Source organism: Cnephaeus nilssonii (assembly GCF_951640355.1).
Source record: "Cnephaeus nilssonii genome assembly, chromosome: 21".
Taxonomy (NCBI): Eukaryota; Metazoa; Chordata; class Mammalia; order Chiroptera; family Vespertilionidae; genus Cnephaeus; species Cnephaeus nilssonii.
Genome location: NC_137092.1, coordinates 14,037,845 through 14,060,914, shown reverse-complemented (window position 1 = coordinate 14,060,914; position 23,070 = coordinate 14,037,845). Strand labels below are relative to the sequence as shown.

The following is a 23,070-nucleotide window of genomic DNA, read 5'->3' as shown; positions in this document are numbered from 1 at the left end:
ACCAGGAGACGGCAGTTGGGGGCGAGATCAGGCCGGCAGGGGAGGGCAGTTGGGGGCGAGATCAGGCTGGCAGGGGAGGGCAGTTGGGGGCGAGATCAGGCTGGCAGGAGAGGGCAGTTAGGGGTGATCAGGCAGGCAGGAGCAGTTGGGGGCGAGATTAGGTCAGCAGGGGAGAGCAGTTGGCAAGATCAGGCCAGCAGGGGAGGGCAGTTAGGGGTGATCAGTCAGGCGGGCAGAGGCAGTTAGGGGTGATCAGGCAGGCAGGTGGGTGAGCAGTTAGGAGCCAGCGGTCCCAGATTGCGAGAGGGATGTCCCCGATTGGAGAGGGTGCAGGCTGGGCTGAGGGAACCCTCCCCATGTGCACAAATTTTGTGCACCGGGCCACTAGTCTTAATAAAAGGGAATACTCTATTCATGTACTTTCAATGAAAATACTTATATATGTCATGTTGAATACCTGAATAGTATTCTGTTGTCTGGTTGTGCCACAATTTAGTTAACCAATCCTCAGTTTGTTGTCACTCAACAAATACTTATTGAGTACCTACTGTATTCCAAGAGCTATCTTGAGACTAGATATACAGTGGTAAACAAAACAGATATTGTTCGATATTCATTGTTTATAATTTTTCTTTCTTACAAACAGTGCTGTAATAAACATCATTTATATATATACTTATGTATACTTTATACATACGTTCAATTGTTCAGTTGTTCACTTGTCCAGTTGTTCACTTGGGTTGATAATAATAATTGAGCATATTCTGTATTTTAGACAGTCTGCTGGCTTTGTTACATATATTACCTCATTTAAACTTCATGATCCACGAGGTGATATTGTTTTGATCCCAATTTTCAAATGAAGAAACTGGAACATGGAGAAATTATGTAATTTGCCTGAAGTCATATAGCAGTGAAGTGCAATATGACTGGAATTCAAGCTAAAATTTGGCTGATCCGAGATTTCATGCTCCACTAGCAATGTTGAGATGAAATTGCTGCAGCACTTTGAAGATGCTACATGACCAGTGTGCTAGCCAGAAAAGTTTCACCAGTTTATACCTTCACACCTTGCCCTTGCCAACGCTGAGGTTAGCTGCTCCTGATTCTTAACAACCTGAAATTTAAAAAAATCATCAATTTGTATAGAAAAGGTTAGTTTCAAAAGTTTACTTCAACTCAAATGCAGAGAAAAAAACACACCAGATAAACTGTGTGAAACTAAAAGAAGAGGCCAATAAAGAAGAGAGTCAGAAAGAAAAGAGTCAAAGAGGTAGATACTGTCTGTTTCAAAGCAGCCTCCAGCTCCAGATTGCAGGCCCTGTGAGGCACTGACCTCCTCCTGTCCCTAGTTCAGTGATAGACCCCCACCCGAACGGTCATTCCAGCTAATGCACCTTTTTCTTTCATTTAAGCTGGTTTAAATAGGTTTCTGTTTCTTGCAGCCAGAACGTTGCATTTTAGGAAAATGTTTGTAGGATATGCCTTTTGGTCTGTGAGACCCAATACAGCATTTGCATTTTTGTTCAGGTTTTGTTGGGTTAAACAAAGTTAAAAATGGAAGGAAGGAAAAGCTTAAAAGTGCTGTGTAGTGATACAAAAGTGACTCATTTACTTTTTTATTTCCTACATTATCTACATTCGTATGTTTTTTTTATGATCACAAAAAATGTTCTACAGATTTTTAAGTGGACAATGTGATGCCACTGGGATTATTACGTAGTAAAGTATCGCGTTCATTACCCTTAGCACAGCCCTGAGTTGCCGTTCCTCTGCCAAAACTGTATTACCTTCCCCTACGGAATGATGCGTCCTTCAGGACGTGTGCTCTTCCACTCGGGTTATCATGAGAGCTTCTGGGCTCGAACAGGACCTGTTATTTATAAATCACCTTTTGATACTCTTTCGTCTTTTAAGAGGCAGTGCAGCATAGCAGCTCAGAGCACGGGCTCCAGTTTTGCCATGTGTCTACGTGTATGAGCTTAGGCAAGTTTTTCTGTGCCTCGGTTTTCTGTAAAATGGAGGTGATGATAGCTTCTATTGTGATGTTTGGATGGTTAATATATAAAAAATGCTTAGAGGAGAATCTGGCACAGGGTAAGCACTCAATAAGGCTACTTGCTGCTGCCGCTGCTGCTATTATTATTACATCTGGGGAAATAAAGTACAAAAGATTGGATATTCATCATCAGTACCTGTGTCATCACCCATACTTCACTTTCACATAATTCAGGAGCAGAATTATATCAGTGTCCTAAGTAGGAATATACTGGGGCAGTGATAAAATTTGCTGTGAAGATAGTCCAGTTGCCAGATGACGTTCATGACCTGTGAGGAGAAAAGTTTTTAGTAGCTCAATTTCCATTTGTGCTCACTTATAGCTTCCCCTTTAAGGCCCCCAGAGTCAGTGCCTCTATAATTCATAGACTTGCGTAGCATCATTGGCATCCAAGGCTTTCTACAGTTAGGTTATTTGGGGCTTTGTTTCTTGAACTTTTTTTTTATGATGGTTACCATTCTATTCCTGTAGTTGTGGTTGCTCTGACTAATTGACATGGTCTCAAATGTTTTCAGGGGTGAGAAAGTACATCTGTAGCTCTTTTTATTCTCAGACAATAATCTTCTTTCAGACATCTGTGTAACCAATAGTACAGGCAGTTTATACCCGAGGAATGAATCTTTTGCCCTGTGGACTATGAGGGTAATCCTTTCTGCTCACATGATACCCCAATGAATGTTATATGCACAGTGCTGGGTACATGCAGAATCCTATTGGTTGCTTTTTTTCCCCTGTTCTTGTGGGAGAGGAAATAGGCCAAGGGCTGTATTTGTTTTGTTTTGCTTTGCTTTTTGTTTTTTCAGGCATCCAGTACTAAGGTGGGAACTGGGATAGAGCAGCTACATTTCCTAATAGGCAGTTACATTGTTTGTGTGAAAGTGTCACAGGATAAAATAACCTCAGTGAAATTGTTTATAATCAAGGAACTGTTTTATATCTTAATCCAGGCACAAAATGAACATGATACATCTTTTGGAGTATCCATTCTCCCCAATTAGTTGGGGAGATTTTCAGGGACAGAATTAAATAATTTAACTGATAAGTACCTTAAAATGTGTTTATCTCAAAATTTAAAAGCTTCCTTTATTAAAAAAAATGTTTTTAAAACAAAATACCAGACCACAAAGAAAGATGTAAGCTGTGAACCCATTTGGACTATACCCTCAGAGTAATAAATTCACTCTCTTCTGTTGTTAGGGGGTTTTTAGGTGCAAAAATTTGAGCAGTGTTAATATATGCAAGTTAAATAAAATGTGTCCTAAATAGAAATAATTAATTCTGCCAGAGCACTCAGGAAATGCTTCACGTTGGGTTTCCATAGGAAGAAAGAGCAGTCAGGGCTGAGGAAACAGCATAGTTAAGGACAGGAGGGAGGAAATGGTACATATTTGAGAAATAATGGGAAGTAAGTAGAAATCCAGTGAGGAACAGGATGATCTCTCTACCAAAGCCGCCTCCAGTACTTTCAGACATAGATGGTGAATGCCAACCTTTTCCCTTGTTCCTGGTAAAATTGCTGTCAGATATTTAGGAAAAGTTAGGTGACACTTAAGCTGGGGTCTTAACCTCTTAAAAAATAATCTGATACATGTATTCATTCATCAGATACTTAACTCAACATCTAGTTTATACTGAGGATACACAGATCAAGGAGGTACCACTCAAGATGTGCATTAATTAAGAGAAGCCATTAGAAGAGAACTTCAACAGCTCCCCCTTCCGCTAATACTCTCTGCCTTCCGTCGGGTCACAGTGGATGAAAGCTTCCAGCTAAACCCAGCCCTTCCCCTGAGCACCAGATCCCATCCCCTCACTCCAAAATGTGACTCCAAACCTACTCCTCTCTCCTGAACCGGTTTTTCTCCCTCTATCTGATCATTCACACAAGGATAGAAACATGCTGTTTCTCCCCCATCTTTAAAACCCCTCTGTTAACGGTGTTCACAGCCCCCGTTGCACTCTAAGGGCAGCACCGCCTCTGTCTCACCAAGCTCCAGTCCAAGGAGAAGGGGGGTAAGTAAAGAGGGTTCTACAGCATGGCTCCTACAAAGCAGACTGCCCGCAAACTGGTAGTAAAACACCAGGGAAGCAACTACCAAAGCCGCTAGCAAGAGTGCGCCCTCTACTGGAGGGGTGAAGAAACCTCATCGTTACAGGCCTGGTACCGTGGCGCTTCGTGAAATTGGACATTATCGGAAGTCCATTGAACTTCTGATTCCAAATTTCCCTTCCAGCCTCTGGTGTGAGAAATTGCTCAGGACTTCGAAACAGATCTGCGCTCCCAGAGCGCAGCGATTGGTGCTCTGCAGGAGGCAAGTGAGGCCTATCTGGTTGGCCCTTTTGAAGACACAACCTGTGTGCTCTCCACGCCCAACGTGTAGCAATTATGGCCAAGCATCCAGCTAGCACGCCACATACCTGCAGCACGAGCTTAAGAATCCACTATGGTGGGAAACATTCTTTTTAAAAACAAGTTCTCTTCTCTTCTTCCTGTTAATGGTAGTTCTGAACGTTTGATTTCCGCCGCCCACCCCGCACCCCGCCCCCATGGAGTCAAAAGGTACCTATATATATTATCACAAGTGGAAAATAAGGGACAGAAATCAAGTATTGGCAGTTTTTCCATTTTCATTTGTGTGTGAATTTTTAAAATATAAATGTGGGGATATAAAGCATTAATGCAAGTCAAAATGTTTCAGTGAACAACTTTCAGCAGTTCAACTTTATAACAATATAAATTTTTCTGGACAGTGCCAGCATTTGGATTTTTTAAAAACAAGTACATTTCTTATTGATGGGGCGGGGGAGGACTCCTCTATTAACCTCCTCTTTCCAGATTCTGCACCATTTCTATTCTCTTTTATAGCAAAATTCTTCCAGAATTTGTTTATACTCCCTGTCTTTAATTCCTCCTTGCATATTCTCTTAGATCCACATTTTTTTAAATCCTCACCCAAGGATATGTTTATCAATTTTTAGAGAGAGAAGAAGGTGGGGAGAGAGAGAGACGTCAACGTGGGAAGGAAACATCAATTGGTTGCCTCCTGTACAGGACCCCACTGGGAATCAAACCCACAACCTAGGTATGTGCCCTGACTGGGAATGGAACCGGCCACATTTTTAGTGTATGGGACAATGCTCCAACCAACTGAGTCACCCAGCGGGGACGGCCACATTTCTTTTAAACCCCGCCTCTTCTCTTAAGCCACTCATTTTAGACTTCCCCACCACCCCCTGCTCCCCAAAATTGTTCTCGTTGTGGTCCCCAGGAATCTCCACATGGCTAATACCAGAGTCAACTTTTAGTACTTATTTTACTTGACCTATCAAGCATTTTGAAACACTTTCATCACTTAGTTTCCAGAAACTATATTCCACAGGCCCTCCGACCTCACTGGCTATTCCCTTTTTGTCTCTTTTGCTCATTTCTACTTTTGGAATCTTGGACTATTCCCTTCACACTCCCCTCCATCTCCTTCCTTAACACGTCAAATCTCACCTCTTACTACCCAACACCTTCTTCACTTCGCTCCAGCCACACCAGCCGCCTTTCTGTCCCTGGACATGCAGGCCTTGCACTTGCTCTTCCCTAGATTGTGCTCCGTTGCCTCATTCAGCTCTTGGCTCAGATGTCAGTGTCTCAGAGGCCTTCCTTGAGACACTTCTTCTCTCTTCCTCGCCACCAACACCTTCAGCTCTCCCTCAAACCTGCCTTATTGTCTCCATAGCATTTTCTTCACCTAACATGCTACAGACAGGCAGTGTAAGCATTGTGCTTAAGAGAACAAACTGATGTATTATAGAATTGTACACTTGAAACTTACATAATCTTATTAACCAATGTCACCCCCAATAAATTTTTTAAGAATTACAATGAGAGAAAAGGTCTGTAACCATATTGTCTGGGTTTGAATCCCAACTCTGTCACTTTCAAGATGTAAGACCTTGACTTCTCTGTGCCTCAATTTCTTCATAAAGTGCGGTAGTTTCTATCTCATTAGAACAGTACCTCACATATAGTGATATGTGTTCGCCGTTATTATTATTGTTGTGTTATGATTATTATACTAGAGGCCCAGTGCACAACATTTGGTGGGGGGGCCCTCAGCCCGGCCTGCGCCCTCTTGCAGTCTGGGATCCCTTGGGGGATGTCCGCCAAGTGGCTCTGAAAACTGGAAGGAGTGGAAATTGAGAGTTTTCAGTATTTAAGTTATGAAAAGTTTTATCCTCTCCTTCACTCACCCACTCCCATATTCCAGTATCTTTAGCTAAGTATTTGGTTGTAATTAGAAGCTTCATTGCTCCATTAAAGCGAATATCTTGAGTTTTTCTTCTCATTGTTTTCCTGAAGGTCTTTTTCTACTTTCCTGCTTCTCAGAAATTCTACTTTTCTTTTCTTCTTCACTGCAGCACTCTTCAGATTTGAGTCTTGATTCCTTTGGTATCTTCGGTATAATAAGAAACTCAAAAAAAAATAAATAAGAAACTCATATGTAATTCCTATCTGTGGAATATGGTGGGGGGAAAAGAGGACGAAATAGACATAATTTTGTCTTGTTAAAACATATAGCTTTGTTTAGGGACACAGTTGTTCAGCTCAATTACTTTAGTAATTAAATTTTAAACTCCTATATGTGTTAGTCTCTAGTTCCTTACAAAGACTTAAAAGTGAAACTTGTTTTTTCATGTGTGATGCAAGACTTTTTTCTGAGGTTGACTTTTTAAAATCAGGGCTTTTGTCTGCCCACCTTCCTTCTTTCCATCTTGTTGGGAAGACAAGCGATCGCATTAGTCCCCCAGGTTAGCTTAGTCCATCTCTGTTTATACCATGCCTCCCACTGAATTGTGGTTGTGAATCTGTCTTGGACTGAAAGCCCATTCAAGGAAGGAACCACAAGTGTTCATTCGTCCACCTTAGCTCAGTGCCTACTTCATAACAGATGCTCAGGAAACACTTGTTAAATTGAATTGAGTGGAACTGAATTGGATTACAGTTCTACGGGAGAAAGGACTTTCCTTTTTTAGAAAGATTTGTATTGATTTTAGAGAGAGAGGAAGAGAGAAAGGGAGAGAGAGACGGGACAGGGGTGGGAGGGTAGGAGGAGAGAAATAAATAAATATTGATTGCCACCTATATGTGCCTCGAATGGACATCAAACCTGCAACCCAGCCAAAACCGGTTTGGCTCAGTGGATAGAGCGTCGGCCTGCGGACTGAAAGGTCCCAGGTTCGATTCCGGTCAAGGGCATGTACCTTGGTTGCGGGCACATCCCCAGTGGGGGGGGTGCAGGAGGCAGCTGATCGATGTTTCTCTCTCATCGATGTTTCTAACTCTCTATCCCTTTCTCTTCCTCTCTGTAAAAAATCAATAAAATATATTAAAACAAAACAAAAAAAACCTGCAACCCAGGTATGTGCCCTGACCAGAATTGAATCCATAACCCCTCGGTGCACGGATGGCACTCCAACCAACTGAGCCACACTGGCCAGGACAGGAAAAGGGGATTTTTGAGTTTGTTTTTTAAGTGAGACTATTTAAAACAACCCTGGAAAAGAAAATCATTTTTGTTGTTGTTTTTAAGCATAGTCTAAATTTGGGGTACAGAAAGCAATATGTTCATCGCCTGTAATTGTTAAAGCATTCTGCAGTGACTCATCAAAGTCCCCAAATAGATACTTTTTGAAAAGCTACAATGGCCCTAGGAAACAAAATTAGGCTTGGAAAATATAAATAATGTTTTCTCTGCAGTCAAGAATGTGGGGTCTTGTTGATACACAGAGGAGGATCTTTAAGTATGATTTCAGGAATGCTACTCCTCTCCTTAGACTTGCACAGAGTCTGAAGTGAAGCAGGGATCACCTAATAAATTCCTACAGTGTTTCCCAGCACGTATGTTTCATTCTCATGAAAAGTCATTTTCTGATCTCCAAGAGCCTCTAGTACAACTGGCCAAAAAGCCAGGCCAGAGGGGGTGCCTGCATTCAGTAGAGAAATAAATAACTTTAGCTCCTACTCCTTTCCCTCTGCTTCACCATTGTTTTTCTTTTGCAAACGAGTTTGGAATTTAAATCCTCTAAGGTCAGAATCTTCCAGGTTTTTTGTTTTGTTTTGTTTTGTTTTTAGAATCTTCCAGGTTTAAGACTACAAACCAATGATAATAACAAGGTACCTGGTCATTCCTCCAGTCTTCTGTCTGCCATAGATCTGTCTCCTGAGAGTGAATCCCACACACTTAAAAATACTGCCCCAAAACTCGTAGCATAAAGAAGGCTCTCTTGCCAATGGGTAACAATTTTAATTCATTTCTTCAGCATACCTTTATTGAGTACCTACTAGGTGTCAGCCGCTGTGTTAAGCCCCGGAGACCCAAGCGGAGTCTTAGTTCCACCCTAAGGAGCAACAGTCCCACCCTATTTTGCTAACAATATATGGAGAGTACCTCGTTCATATTAATACAGCGTTAACATAGCACGAGGGCCAAGTGATCATCATCTTGGGCACGATTAGTTCAGCATGAAGGAGTTTGGAAAGGTTTCACAGAAATGGTGCCTTTTGCTCCTCAGCCTTAAAGGATCATAAGGATTTCATCCAACAGAGAAGGATAGTCTATCGTTTTGGACATGGGATATAATAAGAGCAAAAGCATAAAGGTATGAAAGCTCATGACATGTTCCGGGAACAATGAGAGGTTGGGCGTGGATGGATGTAGGCTGCACGGTGGGAGATGCTTCCTTCCTTTTTCCTTTGAGTAACCTCCAACCTGCTGGTCAGTTTCCTAGAGGAAGTTCTGTCTTCTGGATTGCACAGCCGAAGCAAGGAGAGCTCTCAAGTTACCTCCAGGTCAGCAAGCAGAAGGTGAGCCGGTGATGGAGAGGCGAGGAGAACGGCGCAGCTTCCCCTCTTGCCTCGCTGCAGGCTCTCGCACTGACCAGGAGCATCGGAGAAGAGCCTTGGGTTCTGTGCTTGTTCTTATAACGCATCTCCAGGTAGCCTGCTGATCCCTGAACTGTTGGCACAGACACCTAGACTCCCAGTGATGAGTTACGAATAAGTCTGAGCCCTTCCCAGCCCATTTTTCTCATGGTTTCTTTATCAAATAAATAAATGTATTCCTTGTATTTAATAGCACAATCACTTCTGTTTCTGATGAATTTTGTTGGATCTTACTTGACAAAAAGGGTTGTGAGAGCTTGGAGGAGTTTTTAGAAGTAATCATTTGGTGTACACACTGCACACTCTCTCTCCTCTTGACCCCTTTTATTTTTCATTAACCACATTCCTGCACAAGTCATTTCTGAAAACTCATCATGTTTCTGTAGAGAGCCATCCAAAAATTGTCCCTACATTGCAATTTTCTGTGGCACTGAGAAACCATGTGTGACTGCAATAAAAAGCCATTTTGTGAAAAGATACAAGTGATTTGTTTTTGTTTCTTTGGGGTTAATAACTATGTATGGGAATTCATAAGATACGGCATGAGCTCGCTTTACACCAAACATGGAGGAGGCGCTGCCTCTACACAAAGCATATTTAAAGTGTGTCAAGGCAAATAAGAAATTCTGGTGTCAATTTCACTTCTCCTGAAAGCAATGGAACATGATGCTATTAATGCCAGGAAATTATGGCATCCTCAAACCACAGCAAAAATACCACAGCATAATCCCTCCCTGGTTCTCTGGAAGTCTTTTATATTTTTTACCTTTCCTTTATTTGATAAGCATCCCCAAGCATCAGATAGATAGCCAGCACTCAAATCTGATTCACAGTAATGTGGCTTTGGGAATGTCATTTAGTCTGTGGCTTAGTTTCCGTGTATATAAAACAGGGGTAATAAAGTACCTTCCTCGTAGGATTGTAAGGATTAGATGAGGTGAGATAATACATATAAAGCACTTAGAGCATCTAAACACTAAATGAAATTAATAATAGTAGATACAATTGATTCTTTCTCAAAATTGGGGGTTCAAAACCACCACACAAAATGATTGACAACCCCCCCACGGCACTAATTAGCCGTTTCTTTACCTTACACTGATGTGAAGCCCTAGGCGTTTGTTTTAAATCCATATTATAGCTAAGAGCTAAGATCTAAATTGTTTTTTTGTTGTTGCAGTTTATTTAGATACTTTTAAAAAATTCTTCATGCTTTTTTAAAATATATTTTTTCTTGATTTCAGAGAGGAAGGAAGATAGAAACATCAATGATGAGAGAGAATCATTGGTTGGTTGCCTCCTCTACACCCCCTACCGGGGATCGAGGCAGCAACCCAGGCATGTGCTCTGATGGGGAATCGGGAATCAAACCGTCATCTCCTGGTTCTGAGGTTGATGCTCAACCATTGAGCCACACTGGCCCGGTAAGGTCTTATATGCTTTTAAAATGAGCTCTCTTCCATAGTCAAAACCCCTATGTCCCATTTATTCTACAAAAGCCAAGGTACTTGTTTTTATCTAAACAAATGTTTTGATAATAGTTCCTGTCAGTAAACTTGCAGGCAGCAATCCACAAGTCCTTATCTCTGATAGCTCCCTTCTCCCTCCCTCATGTGGAGTTACTCATAAAATAGTCAGTTGAAGAATAAAGCTACTGGCAGTTGTGTCTTATCCATGGCGATGCAGTTAGGGAGGTAACCCCATCGCAAGTCCTCGCAGTATCTTATCTCCACTGAAGAGAAACTGGCTTGAGTTATTTTTGTGATCTGTGTGTGTGGTAGAGTTGAGCTCACTGAGGAGACGATGCTATGAATATGTGTAAAGGAACCCAGAAATTCTTACTCTGAAATTTCTCTCTTAAGAATTGGTCTTTGGAAACAGTCGCAATTCATAGATCCCAATTCAGGTGCTATGAGGTGAGAGAGAAGTCAGCTTGAAGAACAGTTCAGAGAAGAGTATGGAGTATGGAAAGAGGGATGAGTAACAGGACAAAGGGACACAGAGTAAGGGAAGGTAGGGGCAGAATAATGAGGCAGTGCAGCAATGCAGGTTAATGAAAGAAAGAGGGAGGGAGGGAAGGAGAGGGAGAGAGAGAGAGAGAGAGAGAAAGAGAGAGAGAGAGAGTGTGCGAGCAGATTTATGTAACATCTTAAGGAGCAGATAGGCAGGGAAGGCTCTCCAGCCCACATGCATCTGTTCTGGAATCTGAAAATTACTTGGGAGGGTTTTGATATTTCAGCCGTCCCTCTCTCTGGCTGATGTTCCACAAAGCTCCCGCTCCTGTCTTATGCAGCATACCAGGACCCTAGGACCTCACAGATAGGAGCACTCAAATATTAGTTGACCAAAATGACAGCAAATAAGAAGATAGGGCAAGTCATGAATTACTTTCCCCCATAAACCAGAATCTATTGAAACTCTAAATCCAAACCACTTAGATCCAAGCCCTCCAAAGATCATGCAGGTTCATTTTCTCACCAGATCACTGGGGTATTTTGCTGCTTCATTTATGATGTTCTCCTGGACTTCCCCATTCTTTCAAAGTCACTTTGTAAAATAGAAGGTGGGAAAGAGATGATGGGAAGGGGGAAAGGATGGTGGGAAGGAAAGAGGTGTGTGTACAAAACCTAAACAGATTGGATTTTAACCCATTTAGCCAGTACCTTACTGTGTAGTGAGTCAGTTGATTTGCATGCCCTTATTTGTTCCATATACCTCACAAGGTAGCACTAAATATTTAAAGAAATAACATATAAGAGCACTATACCAGTCTAATATAGAGGAATTAATTAGTATGGTACATGAAAAGCAGTTAAAGGGGATATTATTGGATTAGGGGGTAAGGGAGTATTGGGAAAAGAGAGAAGCCCCCTCCTTAATTTGACAGATACCAAAAAAAGCCAACACCTATCCACTTCTCAAACCACAAACTTGGCCAACACTTTTATCTTGAGACACGTCTGGGTAAAGCGTTCTTCCTTTCCCCCCTCTCCTCTGTGCCAGGAATTGGTCTTCATTTTTGTGGTTATTGTGCACCTACCATATGCCAGGCGATGTGTTGGTTAGCTTACTGTTATTCAATAACAAGCCTAGAGGGCAATACTTCTATGTTCAAAGGACTTCCACAGGTCATCTCATATATTGTCCTGGCTTTCCTTGTTGACGGAAATAGCATTTCATCCCTCACTATTTAATATGTGGAGGAACTGAGGCCTAAAGAAATTCAGCTACTTTGCCCAGAGGCCTCAGAGCAGTGATGAAACCAGTACCCAAACCTAGGTTTCCTGGCTCCCTCTCCCCATTAACCAGGTACTGGGAAAACAATGAAGTTACTAAGAAGTTGGTCTGTCGGCTCCGAGGCAAATCGGATGAAGGAGGGATTCCCAGTCAGGGGGCATCCTGTGGGCATGGAGCCCTTCCCTCCAATCAGGTAGACCGGATGGGATTTTTCCATGTGGGTGCAGCAGGGAGAGAGACGCGGGTCCAGTTAAAGCCATCGGGCACAACGGATTACGCTTTAGAGACAAGAGTTCTATTCCTCCCAGCACTCACAGTGTGTGTCTGCAAATCGCTCAGCCACTCTGGGTCTCACTTCTCCGTGTGCAATGGAGATCATAACATACTCAGGGTTATTCTTCTGAATAACAGGCTCAAGGAAGGCCTGCCGCTTTGCAAACTGGCAGAAGAGTATATTAATATTAACTCTCTCCCACAGCGGGCCCCTCCACACGGATACCCTCCGAAGCATCAAACTTTTCCCCACCGTCTGACCTGCCCAGGCCACTCTCTCCACCACCTGGGGAGTGTGACTTCCGGGCGCCAGCTGCGGGGGACGCGCCCTCCCAGCTGGAGCGCTTGTTTTTGTTTGGGGTTGGGAGGGAGACGGTCCGGATCTGGGTTATCCGCGTCTCCACACACCCCTCCGTCTCTATTATCCGCCCCATCCGCCTCCCCGTCTCCCTCGCCAGGTCCGCCGGGTCTGTCTGTCTGTCTGTCCCGGCCCCACCTCTCGCTGTCCCTCCGTCTGAGTCTGGGTCCCCGGCGGGGTTTGGGTCTGCCTTCCTCACCCTCAGTGAGTCAGAAACAAAGGGAGGCGGGGGGGGGGCGGGGGAGCGCACCGGCTCGGGCTCCGCGATTCGCCCTTTATTTTGAACTCGCAACGTCAGCGGCCGCTGGAGGGAACCGCGGGGCGCGGGCCGGGCCGACCACCGCGCGCGGGGCCGGGGGAGCGGCGGGGCCGGGCGGGAGCTCGGGGACCCGGGCCGCGTGGGCGGCGGGATGGAGGGCGCCGAGGGGCGGGGAGCGGGCGTGCGCGTGTGTGTGAGCGAGCGGGGAGGCCGGCCCCGAGTGTAACCGGAGCTACAAAGGAGGCGAGTCCGCCAGGGGGAGGGAGGGCGGAGCGGCGGCGGCGCCGGGGGCATCTCCGCCACCCTCCCCGGGAAGAGGCCCCAGGTCCCAGCCCCCGGGCCCGCACCCCCGGAATGATGAAGAAGAACAATTCCTCCAAGAGGGTGAGTGCGCCCGCCGGCCCCGGCCCGACTTGGAGCTCTGGGGACCCCGGCCCGTGGGGGCTGCGAGCGGCCGCGCGCTCGGCGTGAGCCCCCGCCCGCCGCCGGCCCCAGGACCCCGGGCCCCGGCCCCGCGGTGCCCGCGCCCCGCGCCCGCCCGGAGCCCCCGGGGGAGGGGGCTTTTGTTTGTTTACTTGGGTGGGGGTGTCCCTTGGCGAGGCGCCCGACCCCAGCCCGCGTCCCCTGGGGCCGGCTGCAGGGTGCACGGGCTCGGCGGCGGCGGCGGCGAGGAGACAATGAGAAATTAAATAAAACGCCGTTAATCGGCGCCGCGAGCACAGGCTGGGGGAGGGGGCGGGACCCGTGGCGACCGGAGGCCACCTCGGCCCAGGCCCCTCTCCCGCTGCGGCTGCAGCTGTCTATGTGGGGGACGCGGAGGAGAGCGGTGGGGAGAGTCCCTCGGAGTGAGAACCTCCGAGGAAGTGGGGAGCGGACGCCGGTCCGCGACTCCAGCCTCCGCGGGGCGGCCCCCCGAAAGAAGGGTCTCGAGGCTCCGAGTGGAGAGGCGGAAAAAGCGGTGCTCCCCTAACTGCCCCCTCCTCTCTTGCCCCGGGGCAGGGGCCTCAGGATGGAAACCACCAGTCTGCGCTGCCCGAGAAGGTCGGCTGGGTCCGGAAATTCTGCGGGAAAGGCATTTTCAGGGAGATTTGGAAAAACCGCTATGTGGTGCTGAGAGGGGACCAGCTCTACATCTCCGAGAAGGAGGTGGGTGCCCTTAGCCTCCAACTCCCTGTCTTCTCCTGTTCCCCACCTTGTCTCCGGGGGGCGGGGGGGTGGGTTATCTGCCTCTCATTTCCCAGGTTTACCTGGCCCCCCACTTTGCTCCAAAAGCAAGTTCAGCGCTCCCTACCACTGATATCTGCTGGGAAAGGTCACCCTGAATTTAGTGAGAAGACCTGAGTGAGAAGTTGAGAGTGCATCTTCTTTAATGATTTTTCTTGGCGAATGAGTGTCTTTCTGACCACGATGATATCCCCAGATGTTCCGAGAGTTCTCAGTGTCCCCGGTGTCCCCTGCCCTGTCCTGGTCTCTGGCTGAAGTGGGGGCGTTTCTCTCTGCTCTCGCTCCTGAAACAAACGCTCTGCGAACAGCAGCATATCCGCCACCCCTTCCTGTCGCTCCCCCCCCAGCCCAGCTGCCCCCCCCCCCCCTTCCTGCCTGTAGCAGGAACATACGCAGGTCAGAGCAGCAGCACAGCTGCCGGGAATCACAGAAACGCACGCACAGCCCAGGGTCAGTCTTAGGCGATGGAGGTGGAGCGTTTGTGAGTGGCAAACCGTTATTTCTGTTGAAGCCAATGAACCAGACCAATGAACAGCGAGGTTTCCCCCTCCTACCCCCAATTCCACTAAAAAAAATAAATAAATAAATTTTAAAAAGAAGCAAGGAATTCATTCTTCACCCTCTTCCAGCCCTCTTCCCCCCCCCCCCCCCCCATTTGTATCAGAAGGGAGACGAATGTAGCTATGAACTCCAGTTGAAATGTAAACCACAGTCCACATTGGGTAAGCACCTGAGCCAAGACCAATGAGTCCAGACTCTTGTCCCTTTTCTCTCTTGTTCTTGGGATTAATAACATGAAGTCCTGTTGAGAAACTAAAATGCCCTTCCGCAGGCTAGAAGGCACCCGGGTCCCTGCCTCCGCGGCTGTGTCAGCACAGCCTGGGAGCCTGCCCTGGGCTCCCGGGGCAGGATGGACCTTCCTCCCCCGATGTGTGTTCCCTCAGCAGGCCCAACTGGGAAGTCCTCCCTGAGGTCTAACCTCTTCTGCTTTCTGCAGTCGACCATATTTAGGTAAATAAATCCTTTTATGGTATTGAAACGGACCCACACACGGTCCCGTAGAGAGATGCATCCGAACAGCACATCCACTGAGACAACTAGGGAGGAAAGGAGGGGTGCCGGGGTCAAACATCCCTCTTTGGGTGTCTCACCCTGCTGCTGACAGTAAGCTGGGAACTTGGCGAGAGAGTGAGGTGCGAGAAGACTTTGACAAGAGGATTTTTTAAAAATATTTTTATTGATTTCAGAGGGAGAGGGGGAGAGAGAAGCATCAATGATGAGAGAGAAACATTGATCGACTGCCTCCTACACGCGCCACACTGGGGATCAAGCCCATAACCCAGGCATGTGCCGGACAGGGAATCGAACCGTGACCTCCTGGTCATGCTCACAACCACTGACCCACACCAGCCAGGCAAGAGAACTTATTTTTAAGGGTCCCCTCCACCCAACTCCTGTCCTACAGAAAGTTATTACACAATTTAGCTGGCTTTCCAGTTTAAAAAAAAAAAGCAAGTGTCAAAGTGTATCTCCTGTCTCCCCCGAACTGCATAATGGCAGGAAACGGGAGTGAGCCATCAGGTCGGGCTTCCCACACGTCAGAGAACCTGAGAACAGGGGAGGGTAGATGTTTTTCTCGATTGTATTTGTCCAAAGAACAAAGTCAGGGGGTGAAAGAACATGGGTGAGCCTTGTTTTTGGAGGAAGGGGTACAGTGATGGGAAAGGATGGAATGACCTCAGCCTAGGATGTGTGGTGTCCTGTGAGTCAGGAGCATCTGACTGGTCATGGGGCCAACTGCCCCCTACTGAGAAGGGCCTAGGAAAAGAGAGAACAAGGCTATTGGTATTCTTCTTTGGAGCCAGTGTCCGTGCTACAGTGGGCTAGATTAAAGGTGAAACGGCCAGAGGACTCCAGGCTTTATTCTGTCCACTTCCCAAAAGCTCCAGAGCCAGTAGATTCAAGAGTTTTAAAAAGAAATGCAAAGTATATAATGTTTGTAAGTTACGTGTTAACGTAAGAAAACTCCTCTCTCCCTCCCCTAGAATTTGCAAGTCTTTTTTGGTTCTTCCCATATAAAGGCAGAGAGTCCCACAACTGTCTCCATCAAAGAAATCCTTCTATATTTGTTGTTAAATTTTCCCCCTCATGTTCAGTCAAAGGGGCTGCTGTACAGGAGCAGAAACTAGACCTTAGAGAGACCTCCTGGTAGAGGAAATTCTGTTCAGGGCATCTTTTTTGGCAAGCACGGGAAAACCCCTTTCTGTGGGCCAAGGACAAAGAGTCCAGGGAAGGAAGGGTTAAGTTTGGGAGATGGGTAGTTATCAGTGAGACTTTGGGAATTGGAGAGGGGGAGAAACAGTATGGTGGAGAACAGGGGTCTGGGAGCTGTCCCTCTTCCCGGGACTGGAATATACTTGTCCTAATATTTGCATCAGCATCTCCTACCCCTCCCCGCCCTACCAGGTGCTCACCTCTGTCAATGTGTCTCCTGCCCCCCAGAGCTCCTTAGCAACTGTGTCCAAGCCAGAATACCCCCTCCTTTCCCTTCCCTTCCCTTACCTTCCCTTCCCTTCCTTCCCCTAAGGAAAACAGAACAAGTAACTCTCTTCCCCTGGCTACACACACACACCCAGCACTTTCCTCTCCAAGATTTCTGGCCGCTGCTGATAGTCTCAACCCTGAGGAAGGCGGGGAGAAAAGGAGTGATGCTTTATCCCACATCCCTGCCCATGTTTCTGGGAATTGTTCTTGGATGCTCCTTGCCAGCATCTTGTGTACATCTACCCATAATCCTTCAAGGCCTCTGATCCCTTCCCAGCTCAAAGCCAGGGCGCCCTAGAAAAGGGGGAGCCCTGGAGGAGCCAAGTAGAAACAGAGTGGGTGTGCGAGCAGCCATTCACCTGACTGGGCTGTGTGATCGGCCCTTGTCACCTACGTCAGCCCCCTGGGTCCAGCGGCAAGTCAGAAGGATGGGCAGGTGCAAGACCAGAGATGGGCTGGGGGTAGAAGAGAGAACCGCTTCCCTACTTCAAGGCTGTTGAGAACCAGGAGGATAGATCAAGTCACTGCCACACACACATTCCTGTTTCGGAGCTTGACAAGTGGAGACTCTTGTGCAATAGTTCCAGACAAGGCGAGTGGATGTCTCCCAAGGAAGAGAGGCAGCTACTTTTGTCTGTTTGTTTAGTTTTATTTCTTCCCAGAAAAACAGGACCAGCTCGTTGCCAGGGTCTGCCGACCCCAGACTCAGGCAGCAGAGGGTGGATGGGTTTTCTAACCACAGGTTGCTTCCTCTGGGCCAGGAACGATGTCTCCTCTCCTCTCACAAGCCCAAGCAGCCCCTGAGCCACAGCTTCTGGATCCCAGGACTGTGGGAAACACCTCGGGGGGCAGGAGGAACAAACTCTGAGAGGTTTAAAAAGGAGGAAATGCTAATGGAATTTGCCTTGTGGAACTCGGAAAATGCTGGTTGGGGTTGGAGGATGTAGATAGAATTGTGGCCTCTGGTCAGACGTTTCGCAAGAGAGTTAAGAGCCAACTGCTGGATGGATCTGCGAAGGGTAGAACCAGGGTGCAAGACAGATACTGCAAGCAGGAAAGGCTAAGTTTAGACGCAAGGAAGAACTTCCTGGCAGAACGGGGACTCGGGCTCTCAAACTGCAATCATGGAAGGAGATGGCAGAATACTTACTTCCAAGTCTGGAATTCAGTCCTCCCGGGAGAGTATGAGTGCAGCTCGGCCTGGAGAGAGGCGGCGGATTGGAATGGCTTTTCAAGCCTGAAGAGCTAGGTTGGGCCGGCACAACACCGTGAGGGGTGGAAGGAGGGTTGGGAGCCACACGTGTATTTTTCAGCTTCCCTGAACAAACTGAAGGAAACTCCTGAAATGAAGGAGGGAGATGACTCTCTCTAATAGCATATGTCGGGGAATGAGCCACGTAGGGTGAGAAAGCGACAACAGGACAACATAAACATGAGATGGGGAGGCCAGAGGCAGCCCTTCGTGGCCTCCAGACACCCCCTGACATAGGCCCTGCCTTCATCTCCTCCCTCTGGACAAGCCAGGGCTGTCGGGGTCTTGCTTCCTTTGGGATGACAGGATTAACCTGGTAGCTGTGTAAGCCTGTCCTCTGAAGGAAGGACAAAGTGGGAGTCATGGACAAGGGTGTCATACCGGGGTGCTTGGCAGAGGACAGTCGGGAGGAGGAGTCAGGACTTGGCTGCCCAGCGCTGTCCCCCACTGTCGGCCTTTGTGGGCCTTGGGTGGGATAGGCCTTTACTGTCCTGTCATCCCTCCCTCTCAGGCTTCCTCTGTCCCCAAGACGGATCTAAACTAACAACTGGGGGGCAGAGACTAAGTAATTCTATCCTCATCACCTCACTTCCAACCCTCCCCTAGGTGAAAGATGAGAAAAATATCCAGGAGGTGTTTGACCTGAGTGACTATGAGAAGTGTGAAGAGCTCCGGAAATCCAAGAGCAGGAGCAAGAAAAATCATAGCAAGTTCACTCTTGCCCACTCCAAACAGCCCGGCAACACGGTATGTTTTTTCCTGCGCCTCGGCCACAGGAACTCTGACCAGGTCAGGGTTCCCACACTTTTGACGCATTACAGCCCTGCCCTCAAGCCGGCTATCACCCAGGGCCAAGGATCGCATCTGGGATGAGGTCAGGGCCTGGGAGGGGGGCCGGGGAGAACACCTGTCCCTCCAGGATCCCTCCCTCAGCCTCCTGGCTCAGAGGCCCTGGATTTCTGCTCTCCTGCCAGCTTTTATTATTTAGCCTGAGAATGCTATGGCCATTTCCTGCCCTCCAGGCAAGCCAGCCTTCAAACAAAGGTCATTGTCCTTCTCTCTCTGCCTCCTCCCCTCCCTCGCATACCCATGCACGCACGCACGCACGCACGCACGCACGCACGCACACCCCTGCCTCCCTCTCCCTTGCATACGCACATACGCAGGCACACACGCGCATTGCTTGGGAGAAAATCACTTTTCCCTGTATCCTGATACGTGGTTGAATTTCTGAATCTAATTTCTCCTGGCTAAGGCAAGCCATTCCTGTCGCATTCTATTTCTTCAAACAGTTAAAAACCTTTATTTTAGCACTGTCCTTCAGCAAACCTCCTCGCGTTATTTCCAGTACCACATTAATATCCAAGACCCTTCTCAGCTCTTCTTCATATATATATATATATATATATATATATATTGCTTTTTTACAGAGAGAAAGGTAGAGGAATAGAGAGTTAGAAACATCGATCAGCCGCCTCCTGCACACTCCCCACTGGGTACATGCCCTTGACCAGAATCGAACCTGGGACCCTTGGGTCCGCAGGCCAACGCTCCAGCCACTGAGCCAAACCTCAGCTCTTCTTTGGTCATTTCTAAAACAACTTGCAGGCTGTGGCATTTGCAGGAATAGAGGCTGGTTTCTTTAAGTCATGGATGACTCTGGAAGCAGAATCTCTCCTTCCAGGAGCTGGGTCTCAGAGAGTGAGATTATAATTTCTTATTTCTTCACTGTCAAGGCGAGACACCAGCTCTCAAACCCTGGCTGAAACAAGACTCTTCCCCTCACAGGCACCCAACCTGATCTTCCTGGCAGTGAGTCCAGAAGAGAAGGAATCGTGGATTAATGCCCTCAACTCTGCTATCACCCGGGCCAAGAACCGCATCCTGGATGAGGTCAGAGGCTCATTGTGGGGAGAGGGGCGCCGGGGCGGGGGGAGCTGCTGGGGCTCACTAAAGAGGGAAGGTTAGGGTGCGGCCCCCGTTCACTTGCTCCCTCACCAGCTCCCTTTCAAAACCCCTTTTTCTCTTTCTACCCTCTCCGTCTTTTCTGCTCATTCCCCTCCCCTGCTCTGTGAGGCCGGGGCCAGCCTTGGGCTAGCTTGAGGAGCCCCCTCCTAGCCAGTAAGCCTCGCCCTTGGACTTGCTCAGAAGCAGTTCAGGGGTAGGTTTCTTTCCGAGCCCAGGCATGTTTAGGCCTCAGGGGATGCGGGGTTGGGACAGAGTCTCTGAGGAGCAGTCATAGCCTCACAGTGCTTCTCTTCAGGTCACGGTTGAAGAGGACAGCTATCTCGCCCACCCCACTCGAGACAGGGCAAAAATCCAACACTCCCGCCGCCCACCAACTCGGGGACACCTAATGGCCGTGGTATGTAAGACGTCAGAAAGTACAAATTGCCGCAGGGCCAATTCCACGTCAGTCCATCTTAGATAGGACTGTAGCTCAGAGATCCCACGGGAGGCATTTGTGATGCCAAGGTCAAAGGCTGGGAAGTCCCTCTGCCCACCCGCCCTGCCTGATTCCTCCAGTTCAGAAATGTTTGTTCAGCACCTACTGTGAGTTCTAAGTCCTTGTCCTCAATAAACTCATCATCCTTTGGGGGAAAGTGACAAAGGCAGGATAAGCTACTATCTGGTGGCAGCTGTCCTGACCGGTAACAGCGTTACGTTCCCCAGGCTCAGAGGAGGAAGGATCACAGTAACACACACACACACACACACACACACACACACACACACACACCCCGTAACATACAAAGTGGTGCTTCTCTCTCCGTCTAGGAGGAGGGGCAGTCAGGTAGACGGAATGTAGGCTAGGCTCTGGAGTCAGACCCGGGTGGGAACCCAGCTTTGCAAATTAGTTCACTCTCTGGTTCCCAGAAGCTGCGTGTCCCCACCTGTAAAGTGGGGCGGTAATCGCCTGCCGTAAAGGGCTGCCATGTGTGAAACCACATCTGTATCCATGCAGCTGAGGCACTGACTACCCTTAGCACTTTTTTTTAATTAGAGTATTCTAGAGACAGGAGAACAAGTTTGGTTGGAAGGCAAGGGGTTCTGAGTTCCAGTAGCAGAGAGGTGGGGGGGTGGCTCAGAGGATGCAGGTACTGTGCTGTGTGGAGCATCCTGTGAGTGTAAACCCAGTGCGATGCTTAGAGTCCACAATGTAGAGGAAAACGACACTCTTCAGGAAGCTCTGAGCAAAGTGGAGAATGTGGGAAACACGCCTGCGAAATTACTTTTAATCACAGAAAAGTAAAAGAAGGAAGTCCAAGTCGGTATCAGAAATAGGAAGGAGCAGTCAGAGGGCTCAGCCGGGAAGGAGGGCTTCTCATCGGGAGCTGCTGAGCAGGGACGCGGGCACAGCTTGCATCTCGCGGACAGCCGCTCCTGCAATGCCCACCGACGATGGCTTACCCCACCCTCCCCGCCTCTCCCTCTCCAGGCTTCGACCTCTACCTCAGATGGGATGCTGACCTTGGACCTGATCCAGGAGGAAGACCCCTCCCCTGAGGAACCGACCTCTTGTGCTGAGAGCTTCCGGGTCGACCTGGACAAGTCAGTGGCCCAGCTCGCAGGCAGCCGGCGGAGAGCGGACTCAGACCGGATCCAGCCCTCCTCAGACCGGGCAAGCGGCCTCCCTCGGCCTTGGGAAAAGCCAGGCAAGGGGGCCACCTACACCCCCCAGGCACCTAAGAAGCTGACCCCCACAGAGAAAGGCCGCTGTGCCTCCTTGGAGGAGATCCTGTCTCAGCGGGACACTGCCCCAGCCTGCACCCTCCAACTGCGGGCCGAGGAGCCCCCACCCCGCACCCCCCCGCACCCGGGGCAGCTGTCCCGGATCCAGGACCTGGTAGCAAGGAAACTGGAGAAGACTCAGGAGCTGCTGGCAGAGGTTCAGGGACTGGGAGACGGGAAGCGAAAGGCCAAGGACCCCCCTCGGTCTCCTCCCGATTCTGAGTCAGAGCAGCTGCTGCTGAAGACGGAGCGGCTGCTGGGAGAGGCGTCTTCGAATTGGAGCCAGGCGAAGAGGGTGCTGCAGGAGGTCAGGGAGCTGAGGGACCTCTACAGACAGATGGACCTGCAGACCCCCGACTCCCACCTCAGACAGACCGCCCAGCACAGTCAGTACCGGAAGAGCCTCATGTGAAGGAAGGGGACAGGGTCTGGAACTTGGGAGGGTGGGGCCACAGACTCTGATCTCTAAGTGTTGCAGGATAAAGCTTTTTTATTTACCTCAGTTAAAAAAAGAAAACAAAAACACAATCAAACTTGTTGCTCTTGCTGATGCCCGACCCTCCTGCAACCTTCCTTTCCCAACCCCCTTCCCTTCCTTACCCCCTCTCAGATTTGAGGAGGGGTGACCCCTGTGGCAGTATTAGGAAGCTTTGCCCAGAGGAAGAGAGAGAAGGGCGGCAAAGGCACAGTCTGACCATTTCACATGCCACCCTCTGAGACAGAGTGGGCAATATGCTTTGTATAGGCTTTACGTTGGAGGGCGGGCCCCAAGTTTTCAATCTGAGGGTGAAATTTTAGCTGCCCAGCTCTAGCTCCAGGGATGTGGAAGCCAGAGCCCCTGGTCCACGCACACAGAAGTGAAACTTCTCCCAGGCCTGAGAGGATTGGGGGATTAAAATCCTCCCTGTCAGACACTGGCTTCTCACTCCCAGCGAGCCCCGATTGAGACTGAGCTGCCTGCCTGCCTGCCTCCCACAACCCTTCCCCACACCGATTCAGAGACACAGTGGCTGGTGGGATGGGTTTGGTCATTGGACTAGAGGGTCCTAGCAGAGAGGAACTAGGGACAGCTGACCTCAGTCGAAGAGCCAAACTAAGAATGAAACTGATTTGTGATGCAAGCTAGGTTGGATGAAGGGGAAAACCGAACATGTGCCCAGGTTCCTCTTTCGGCCGAGCGAGGTTTCCTGTAGCCTCC

At 48.5% G+C, this 23,070-nt stretch overlaps 2 protein-coding genes across 4 annotated transcripts in view; both read left to right on the top strand.

Moving 5' to 3' along the window:
- Positions 1-9,461, top strand: part of VPS45 (vacuolar protein sorting 45 homolog) — a 43,960-nt gene extending 34,499 nt beyond the window's left edge. Inside the window, exon 15 of one of the 3 annotated variants that reach the window (XM_079761767.1) lies at positions 8,832-9,461. In XM_079761767.1, coding sequence (XP_079617893.1) covers positions 8,832-8,919 — 88 coding nt within the window. In that variant the 3' untranslated portion in view covers positions 8,920-9,461. Of the gene's footprint in view, positions 1-3,664; positions 7,125-8,809 lie in introns of those variants that run through there. The other 2 variants (XM_079761769.1, XM_079761768.1) reach the window with 2 other exon arrangements.
- A 3,716-nt stretch (positions 9,462-13,177) lies between these two features.
- PLEKHO1 (pleckstrin homology domain containing O1) lies at positions 13,178-22,404 on the top strand. The gene is made up of 6 exons (XM_079761495.1): positions 13,178-13,504; positions 14,120-14,266; positions 18,747-18,887; positions 19,929-20,033; positions 20,404-20,505; positions 21,580-22,404. Exons 1-6 carry the CDS (start codon positions 13,475-13,477, stop codon positions 22,282-22,284), a joined length of 1,230 nt encoding a protein of 409 aa, XP_079617621.1. The 5' UTR covers positions 13,178-13,474; the 3' UTR covers positions 22,285-22,404.
- Positions 22,405-23,070: the final 666 nt, after the last annotated feature.

Excerpts from the sequence above, each read along its gene's own strand:
- PLEKHO1 (XM_079761495.1), top strand. The coding sequence starts at position 13,475 with ATGATGAAGAAGAACAATTCCTCCAAGAGG. Across the intron at positions 18,888-19,928 it reads CCAAACAGCCCGGCAACACG|GCACCCAACCTGATCTTCCT; the intron begins GTATGTTTTTTC and ends TTCCCCTCACAG. Across the intron at positions 20,506-21,579 it reads GGGGACACCTAATGGCCGTG|GCTTCGACCTCTACCTCAGA; the intron begins GTATGTAAGACG and ends CTCCCTCTCCAG.